This window comes from Cygnus atratus, chromosome 2, assembly GCF_013377495.2.
Source record: "Cygnus atratus isolate AKBS03 ecotype Queensland, Australia chromosome 2, CAtr_DNAZoo_HiC_assembly, whole genome shotgun sequence".
Taxonomy (NCBI): Eukaryota; Metazoa; Chordata; class Aves; order Anseriformes; family Anatidae; genus Cygnus; species Cygnus atratus.
The window spans coordinates 37,134,302-37,144,080 of NC_066363.1; the positions used below are offsets into that span (position 1 = coordinate 37,134,302).

General features: G+C 44.9%; 1 protein-coding gene across 1 annotated transcript; it reads right to left on the reverse strand.

Moving 5' to 3' along the window:
• Positions 1 to 894: 894 nt before the first annotated feature.
• On the reverse strand, positions 895 to 9,595 carry FKBP14 (FKBP prolyl isomerase 14). Its single transcript, XM_035556488.2, has 4 exons — positions 9,148 to 9,595; positions 6,449 to 6,600; positions 4,410 to 4,537; positions 895 to 3,591 (listed from the first exon to the last, which is right to left on the reverse strand). Exons 1-4 carry the CDS (start codon positions 9,345 to 9,347, stop codon positions 3,433 to 3,435), a joined length of 639 nt encoding a protein of 212 aa, XP_035412381.1. The 5' UTR covers positions 9,348 to 9,595; the 3' UTR covers positions 895 to 3,432.
• Positions 9,596 to 9,779: the final 184 nt, after the last annotated feature.

Sequence of the window (9,779 nt, forward strand, 5' to 3'; positions counted from 1 at the left end):
ATACTGAGAATGTTGCTGACAGCATAAGGACACAAGGTACTGAAAAGCAGAGTTAAAACCGAATACAGCAATTCCTATAGCTTCGGCACTGTTTGCCTTGTCAGTTGATCTCAAAGAAGAAAGCTTTAGAAAACATCTCAAAGTGTAAACACTGTTCCTGAAGCTTTGCCAAAAGCCTTCTTGTGTCACTGCATTGTGAGGATTTTCAAATAAAATGAGCTCTGAAGGCTGCTTCTGTACCTCCAAAAGGCAGCAACTCCTTCTGTAATTGCTAGGTAGTAGCTCTGAATGACAGGCTGCCGTTCTAAAAATCATCAGCGTGTGTTTTCCTAGGTAACCATAAAACAAGAAATGTGTGAAGGAGGCTATAAACTTTAGGAGAAACAATCCAGTACATGCTCACAACGCTGTTTTGACCCATCTTCACTTTTTCAAGTGCTGCATTTTACAGACAAGCAGTGAGGGTTTGTTTCCTCATGGAAATATACCTTGCATTTCACATACAAGCTGGTCTAAATGTTGCTGACTGCCATTGAAGCTCCAATATTCCTCCTCCCTCATAGGGCAGGCAGCTGCCTGCCTCTGCTCTCCTGCAGGTAGCTAGCTGGCTCCTGCTGGTACTGCAGCAATATGCCCTGTGGACTAACAAGCAGACGCAGCTGAGAGTAAGACAAGCAGTGATATTTCTACCTAAAAAACCCCATCATCTTCACAGAAGGACTTGAATGACAGCAAATGGTAATGAAGTTGCAGTGGTTTCTCAAATCTACTGCTGATTCTGCAGTTTTGAAAGTTTTTTTAGCTCCATTTCAGAAAATGTACCACAGCCACCACGAAAAGCAGCAAGAACAAACCCCATCCACTCTGCCATAAATCTGCAAACAACACACCAAATAGAGCATTTCAGTCTTGCAACTTTAATAGTCTGCTGGTATTAACAAACTGCCTATGGTACACGTTTACTGAAAGCCATTTTTATGAAATACTTAAAAAATCTAAGATAATGCATATGTACATTTCACAGTATTCTCTGCCTCCCAACTCGTATTTAACACCAAGGAAACACTTGGTCCTCACTGAAGAGGCACACTAGCATCCATTTAAAAGGTTTAAGTATTTGTCTGGTGATCAGGGGCAAGTTTTATTTCATGTTTTTATGCTTTAATTTCCCAGCCAGATGTTCAGAGAACATGCTAAACGTTGCAGACCCAATCCAAGTTTCAGTTCTGCTCTCCCCAGCAGAGCATACGCAGCATTTCCAATTTGGTTGGTTGTTACCAGTCAGCTCCTTCATCCTAAGCAAGACTGCCTTAAGGGCCACCTTCATATCCCATTAGCCATCCTTGGCCTCAGCTACAGTAATTATCTAGGCTCCCCACATAGTTAATGGAGAAAGACAGGTACCTCTGCTTGATAAGGCATCTATCCTGACACAACATGAACAATATAAATGTGATGAGTTGCTCCTAAGTGCCTAGTGCTCTAGTGACTTTAGAAGAAATCAAGACACCCAGCTCACAAACAATGTTAGGCAAGCTGAATTTTCCAGAGTGATGAGGAAAAAAAAGAAAAAAAAGTTATATGCAAAGATATGACTGGTAAGAAGACATAAATAGGGAATGCTTATTCATTATTTCCTCACAAGAACCGGGACAAGCAACGAGCATAAAAACCAAGGGAAGCACTATGCTACATCATTCTACTGTGAAACTCACTGCCACGGAACACTGCGGAAGAAAAAGTATAAATGGGTTTGAGACTAGATGGCATGACGGAGGAAAAAACATGTACGAATTCTTGAAACCAATGCATGTGACCATAACTCCACATCATGTAGGTCATTGGCCATGAAATGCCAGATGCTGGAAGAACACAAAAATTTCACTCCTGCACACCTTCACTTACACTTTTTTTTCCCCAGAAAAACAATCACTGTTCGCAGCAATCCTTGATGTCCGTATACAGCTCAACTCTGTCTAATAAAGCAATCTTCTGATGCTTACTTGCAACACTAGGTGGCAGGGAGAACAACTGGCTCATCTAGTGTATAGAGAACCTGGAAGGCAGAGCCCCACTTGGCACTAGTAAAGGATTAGTACAATCCATCATTGTTGATTTTACATAACTGGATTTGCCTTCGTCCCTCTTTAGCCTTGGGCTATTTTTTTTTTAAACAAAGTGCTGTGTCCAGAAACCCACAGTAGAGGTGTCAGAATACAATCTAATTCCTTCCAAGAGATACCTCACCCTCTCATTTAGGAACCCATGGATGATTGCTAAGCTTCTTCCTCTCCAGAGAGGGTTCAAACAAATGAGATGGAGTTGAAATCCTCATTGCCTCTATCCATATGAAGATGCAGCACTGTAGTGTTTACCTCAGGCCTCACAATTTTACTTTATTACTTAAAATTCAAATAATTTCTGTGCTACTTGTGAAGATACAGCAAAGGTGCAAGGATGAGACAGGTTCTGTAATTCAGGCAGTAGCAAAGCAGGCAAGCAACGCAGCTTTCTTCAGGGCATACCAATCCTCATTTTAGCACGCTCTTTCTCTTCTGAAAATGGGGAAAAGCTTCAGCTTTGCAACACTTTGATTCAGATCTCCCTCAAAACTCGAGGACAAGGATTATCTTTCTTTGTGAACACAAGCACTGAGTTTCAGAAATCAACACCGTGTGTGTATGTATGTAAAGGACACCACCCCTGCACTGCAGGATAACTTGCTTTTTTCCAAACTGCAGTTATTTCCTAGAATGGTACTGACACTGATTAAAAAAAAGTGACATTTAACTCCTACTTTGTTCACATAATGAAAAAAAACAGGCAATTATTGACATGGTTGATAACTCTCCCTTGAGTAAAGCAGAAGCAGCGCTGGACAGCCATTCTTCTCACTCAGCTTTGTGTCAGTTTCTCAGCTGTGGTAGGAGATGTTGATGCTTTCTGGTATAGCTTTTCAAAATCTGCAGAAAAAAGCAAGATCAGCATACTGCTTTTCAAGCACTGACACACAAGAAGGAAGGTTAAAAGTAATTAAGCCACAGACCAGAATTTGTACATAAAAGTCACTGAAAGAGATCTCAATGCACAAGCAAATCACAGAAAGGCACTGAACTGGATTTTGATTTTCAAAATGTTTGAAGAGTGGAAACCTGGTTTCATTTCTAAAAAAAATAAGTTAATACAAAATTTAAAAACATGGATTGTGCAAATCTTTGCTGCACAAAAGTACATTTTCATACTTACAAATAGTTTAAATCATTTTTACATAAACAGAAATTCTCTTTTGATACAAAGTGTTGTTTGTTTGTTTTTTCTTTTGCCAACGGCAGCTGTCAATTCCAAAACATAGAATCAAGATGACAAGAGAGCCAGACAGTCTAAGTCACAGCCATTTGTGTCAAAAAAATTATATCATCCTTTTTTTTTTTTTTACAGCTCATCATGCTTGTACGTGAATTCCCTTGCAGATATAAACCCATCACTGTCTTCATCCTCTTTATCAAATATGTCTTCAACCAAAGCGTCATGCTGCGTGTCATTTACCACCGCTCCATGTTTTTCAAATTCTTTCTTCAAGTAAATTTTCACCTGTAAAACAAAGGGTTAAAGTCTTTAGGCTTACAAGAAAATTAATTACTGGAGGGTTACAGAGGGCCATTATGTCTGGGATTGTAGCATTAAGACTATTAACGGATACCTTCCTTCCTATGCCACTGACAGAATAATACTCGTCTGACTGATTCTCCAGCCCCGTTCAGTGATGAAAGACTCTCAGAAAATAAAACTAGCAAAGCAGTTGCCATAGCTTTACGGTATCTGACTGAAAAGTGTGCCAAGAAAGCCTGTCATCTGTTGTATATTCAATAAAGTATGAATAGCTAGGCAGAAATTATTACGTACCAACTGGTAAAAGACCAAAACAGCTTTTTCACATCTTAGCACATTGAGAAACCAGCAGATGTAAACAGCCACCCCAAATAGATACAGAAATCTGTCAGAAAACTGGGCATTTGCTGCTCTAATGGGAGCTACATTAATAAGGACTTATTTCTGCAAATCTCAAAGCTTTGAAGGGCAAATAGATTTGAGGCAGCTTTTAAAAAGACTGCTGGAACAGTTATTTACACCAAGCCAGTTACTAACGGTGAACAATGTTTTGAGCAATGTCAGATGATTTTTACTGAGTTTAATGTTTAACTACTGAGAGCCCAGGTGTTCTACATTGCAAAGCCTTCTATCAGAATATTAATACTAATGCACCCCTCCTAAATCCCTCGATCCAGCAGTTCAGCTGGGATCCAAGGCTCAGCTTGGTGCAGCATAGTTGTGCATCTTTAGCTTAGTTATCTTTTCCTTTCCCCTACATGATCCCAATAGGTTTCCTTGAAAAAGAGTAACCCACTCACCTCTTGCTTGGATAGTTTCCAGTCATCGTTAAGATCCATTTCTTGGAATGACTCATGAGACCTTGGTCCATTCCTAATTTCTAGAAGGTCAATGTTGAATATCAGCGTGCTCTCAGGTGGAATTTTTCCTGCCCAGAATGGTGAACATATAGAAAGGTTAAAAACAATTACGCATTCTGTGCCACACAGAAGCCATACGCCTCAGAGAAACATTCTTCTAACCCCAGCACTTCCCAAGCATCCTGCATTTTGAACGAATACAGATGAGCACCTGTAACAGTGATTGAGTGCAAATATTTCAGACTGTAGCCCAGACTTTGAGCAGCCCCTGCAGTGCAACTTTAGATGCAGCCACCTTTGTTGGAGACCAGTACGTGTTGATGTGAGCCCACACCCAGCAATCATCATCACAGGCTTATGAGACACGATTCCTGAACCACTTTTTCATGCCCAGAGCCAGTTGAAGTCTGAGTCGCAAACACTGAAGGAGGCTGTACAGCCAGGGGGCCACTACTGCATCATACAGCCTAGAGCAATGGACAGCATAGCAGGAAGGGAGAGTTTAGGTGCACCCTCCTGATGCACCATCTCCCTGCCAGTCTCCAAATTCCTCCCCGTTGCCCAGTGACGCCTTGTACCTGCTACTCTGGCACTGAGGAAGAAACAAAACAAAACCTCTTCTTGCAGAGAAGGACAGAAGGGCAGTGCTGCTGTCAATGCGCTCACACTAATGACTGATGCTAATGTCAAAGACTGTTCAGCACACAACTTTGCTCCTCTCACATTTGGTCCTATTTAAGCTCTCTATATTGGATGGAAGCACCCCAACAATATCCATATAAATTGAGATGATAGGGAGAAAATTAATCCTCCCTATTTTGGGGATGTGGTGTCAAATACACCCTGAGCTGCAGCACCAAACAAGATTATAGATTTCTGAGAAGAATAAATGTGCAGAAACTTCTGGAACTGCAGACCACAGTGGCTTGCGCAGGGTTTGGAACTCAGGTAATTTTTTCTGAGCATTACAGAATAAGGCATCTGACTCATCATTCAGGGCAGACGGCAGGCAAGGCACCAGGTGGGAGGCTAGTGAAATCATGTGTGTTCAGAGCAAAGTATGAAGAAAATGGAGTATTTCTGTCATCGTTTGAAAATAGCAACATAATTACATTCAAATACTTCAATTTTTTCCTAAAATACATCATTCCTTACAGCAGCTAGCAGTGTTTACTTGTTCAGGCTTCTAAGCACTAAAGCCATAGGTGAGGCTTAGAAGTCTTTGAAGGCTTGTAGTGCTGTACATATTAATCAAGGCAATTAGGGCTGTAATTACTAGGTGAGCTGTGCAGCGTTTAGTAGCTTTTTGTGGAAAAAATCTACAGTAGTGCCCTGTGTAAAGCAGAAAAAGTAACCTTCCTGCATCATTCAAACTGACACTCATTTAACTGCAGATCCCAGACCCGACCTTCCCATTAAAAGAGGGGTCTGGAAATGTTTGTAAGGAAAAAATATCCTCAATGCTCTCAGCCTGCGTACTACTGACCAGAAAACATTTCAAGCAATGTTTTTATCCGTCTGTACAGCATTCAATACATTTTCAGTAGATGTCAGCATGGCTGCCAATGTTCCTGCATATCCCATTTTGGGTAACAGGCATGACTAAAAATGTCTGGAAGAGGGAAAGAATAAAGCATCCCTTTATGGAGAAATAAACGGCGAGTTTTCAGTGTATCAGCTGAGAACACGAGAGGATAGGTAGCAGTACGGGGAGTTCTTCTGCGTTCAAAAGAAACCCACAAACAAGAATGAGGCTTGCACATGCACATTCAGGAAGTATTAACACAAACACAGATGCAACAGCCAAGGTGATACCTAAGTAAGCACTTCAAGTTTGACTGAATAAAAATTAAATAAAATAAAGCTAAGCACCACTGAACACGGCACTAACAGGAGCTTGAAAGCTTGCTAACCTCTTAGGCCAAGAGTAAATCAGCAAAGTAAAAAATAAAGCGAGGGAAGGACTTCAGGGCTTTTACCTTTCCCTTCTTTTCCATAAGCAAGGGCTGGTGGAATAGTTAGCTTCCGCTTCTCTCCCACACACATGTCCTTCAAACCTTTGTCCCAGCCTTTGATAGCTTCCCTTATGCCAAGCGTAAACCACATAGGTTGACCATTGTTATGCTTGTGACTGGAAAAGAGTGGAATAAAACACTTAGTCTTTAAACAGCAAGCTCCATAAAAGGCACATGGAACAGATGGAAGATGTTCACAGCGTAGTTATATAATAAAAAAGAAAATCTCAGTTGGCACCTTGGTATTTCTTAAATCAAAGACCTAGACTTTTAAAGTTCTTAGAAGTTCTGCCTTGCGCAATAAGGTTTCTTAAGAACTGGAGAGAAATAAAACAGCATATACACGGTGTGCTTCTGACAATGCTGAGCAACCTGGATCCCCACCTTCACTTCCCTGATCACCTATTTCCACTTTGAAACTGATCAGACTAGAAAGGCATTTCTACTTTAAAAAAATCTACTTTTGAGGCTATTGCACATCTTCGGTAAAGTGCAAATCAAAAACCAGCTAGGTCACGATTACAATCTATCTTATAGCATGCTTAGAAGAGCCTGACACATCTCTTCTGAAAAAGCCAGTAGGGGAAAAAGTGACTACATAGCAGACAATTTAGAAAAAGAGAAACAAGTGCATGCAAAACGTTTAAGTTCAAAATAGGCAGACAATCCCCTTCCCCAGTTTAACCAGGTGGTAACACCAGGGCTGCCTTCACTCTATTGACAAGCACAAAATTTTAACTAGTCAGCTCAACTGACAGCCATGCAGGAAAGGTTCTTAACAAGAAATACGAGCACTTACAGAAGTTAGTCAGCATCAAAAACTTAAAGTGTCACTAGAACTCCGTTTAGAGAGGCAGGTTAACTACAAGAGAAAATTAGTGAGATTTTAGTTTATATCCGTGAACATGCAAAACATTTTTTATTTAAATGGGTTCCACAAAAGCAGATTTCAGACATAGCCTGCAGGTACTTGTTCATTTCGCTGCTTCCCACTATTAACACTCTGTTGTTTTACAGGAAAGGCAACATTAGCAAGTCTTCGCAGGCTCTCCGCAGGTTCCCTGAGTTCCTGGCTCTTCCTCCTACTTACATCACTGCTGCTCTGATATGTGGATTTGTCTGCCCTGGGGCAGGTGAGGAATGTCACAGAATCACAGAATTGTAGGGGTTGGAAGGGACCTGATGATCCAGGGATCATCAGGTCCAACCCCCCTGCCAAAGCAGGTTCCTTAGAGCAGGCTGCCCAGGTGGGCGTCCAGACAGTCCTTGAGCATCTCCAGAGAAGGAGACTCCACAACCTCCCTGGGCAGCCTGTTCCAGTGCTCCGTCACCCTCACCGTGAAGAAGTTCTTGTGCATGTTGGTGCGGAACTTCCTGTACTCCATTTTGTGGCCATTGCCCCTTGTCCTATCCCCACAAACCACAGAAAAGAGGTTGGCCAAATCCCTCTGTCTCCCACACCTCAAGTATTTATACACATTGATGAGATCCTCTCTCAGTCTTCCTCTCTAAAGGAAGAGCAGACCCAGGTCTCTCAGCCTTTCCTCATAGGGAAGATGCTCCAGGCCCCGTATCATCTTTGTGGTCCTCTGCTGGACTCTTTCCAGGAGATCCCTGTCCTTTCTGTACCGGGGAGCCCAGAACTGGACACAGTACTCCACGTGAGGCCTGACCAGGGCAGAGTAGAGGATCACCTCCCTTGTCCTGCAGGCCACGCTCCTTTCAATGCACCCCAGGATCCCATTGGCCCTCTTGGCCACCAGGGCACACTGCTGGCTCATGGTCAACCTGTCGTCCACCAGGACCCCCAGGTCCTTCTCCTCAGAGCTCCTCTCCAGCAGGTCGTCCCCCAGCCTGTACTGATACGTCCGGTTGTTCCTTCCCAGGTGCAGGACTCTGTACTTGCTCTTGTTAAACTTCACTAGGTTTCTTCTGCCCAGCTCTCCAGCCGGTCCGGGTCTCGCTGAATGGCAGCACAGCCTTCTGGCGTGTCAGCCACTCCTCACAGCTTTGTATCATCGGCATGCTTACTGAGGGTGGACACTATTCCCTCACCAACGTCTATGAAGATGTTGAACAAGACCGGACCCATATATGTCATTTAGGTCATTTCAGTAACTGCCATCAGTTACATCAGTGTTACAGCCATTCAGTAACATCAGTGTCTGCCAGGGCTGGAAGGCGTTTTGGGGGGGGATGTTGCTGTTTTTTTTAAGTTAGAGGCAAACTTCTCCCCTCTAAGTCTGCTTCAGAAACTAAGGAACGATTTGTGCACAGCAGATGGCTTTATACCAAAACTCATCCCCAGGTCAGTCCAAGAGGTCACCCATCACCCTCATCTTTTACCAGCCACTATCCAACGCTGCTTTCTGGAGCCCAACCAGCAAGCAGAAGCCAAGCGGCATTTATTTATAATTTATTTTAGCACTTTGATCTGCAGAAAGGAAAGGAGAGGAGCCTTACAGCTGACATCCCCCTTTCCAAGCCAGACCTTCCTGAGCTGCTGAAGCAGGGGGCAGGGCAGCTTTCCGCAAGGAGCACGGCGGGAAGGATCCCCTCAAGTCCGTGCAGCGCTGCTTTAACCCACCGAGGAATAAATAAACGTACACCCCCCCCCCCCCCAACGCACACACATACACGCGCAGAGCCCCGGGCAGCCTTACGTGGAGTGGAACATGGCGCCGTCGCTCTGCAGGAAGCCCTCGTAGTGCACCAGCAGCAGGTCCCCCCACTTGCTCCGCCGCCGGCACAGGAACGGCTTCTGCAGCACCTCCACCTCCACCTCGGCCGCGGGGATGAGGGCGGCGGCCGCGCAGCGCAGCACGGCGGCGCCCAGCAGCACGGCCCGCAGCACTGCCGCCATGGCCGCCCCCCTCAGCGCCCCGGGCCCGTTAGCCCCGTTACCCGCAGCCCGGCCCGCAGACGTGGCAGCGGGCCTGCGACTGGCAGCCCCCCGGCTTCGTGCTGTCCCGGAGTGGGCGGGGCACGCCTTCTGATTGGTGAGGACAAGCAAGTGCAGCCGCCCATTGGGAGGACTCCCCGTCTGTCGCGCCGTTTGTCCAATCGGACGGAGGGGACGCTCCACGGATTGCGGCGGGGCCTCCGCTCTCCAGGAAGCGAACGTTGGCGTCCGCACAACACGGGGGGCGCGTTCCTATTGGCTGCGGCAGGCCCCCTGCCCCGGGCGTTCCGCGCTCCCCTCCCTCCCCCTTTCGCGTCCAGCTCGCGATTCCTAGACCCGCCTGCGCTAGCGTAGCGCTGCGGGACCGCTGTTCGAGCCGCTCCCTGCGCTAAG

Bases quoted from the DNA above. Each gene is read 5' to 3' on its own strand.
- FKBP14 (XM_035556488.2), bottom strand. From the start codon at position 9,347: ATGGCGGCAGTGCTGCGGGCCGTGCTGCTGGGCGCCGCCGTGCTGCGC. The intron at 4,538-6,448 runs GTAAAAGCCCTG...CATTCTGGGCAG, and splicing joins TTATGGAAAAGAAGGGAAAG to GAAAAATTCCACCTGAGAGC. The intron at 3,592-4,409 runs GTGAGTGGGTTA...TTTGTTTTACAG, and splicing joins GGAAACTATCCAAGCAAGAG to GTGAAAATTTACTTGAAGAA.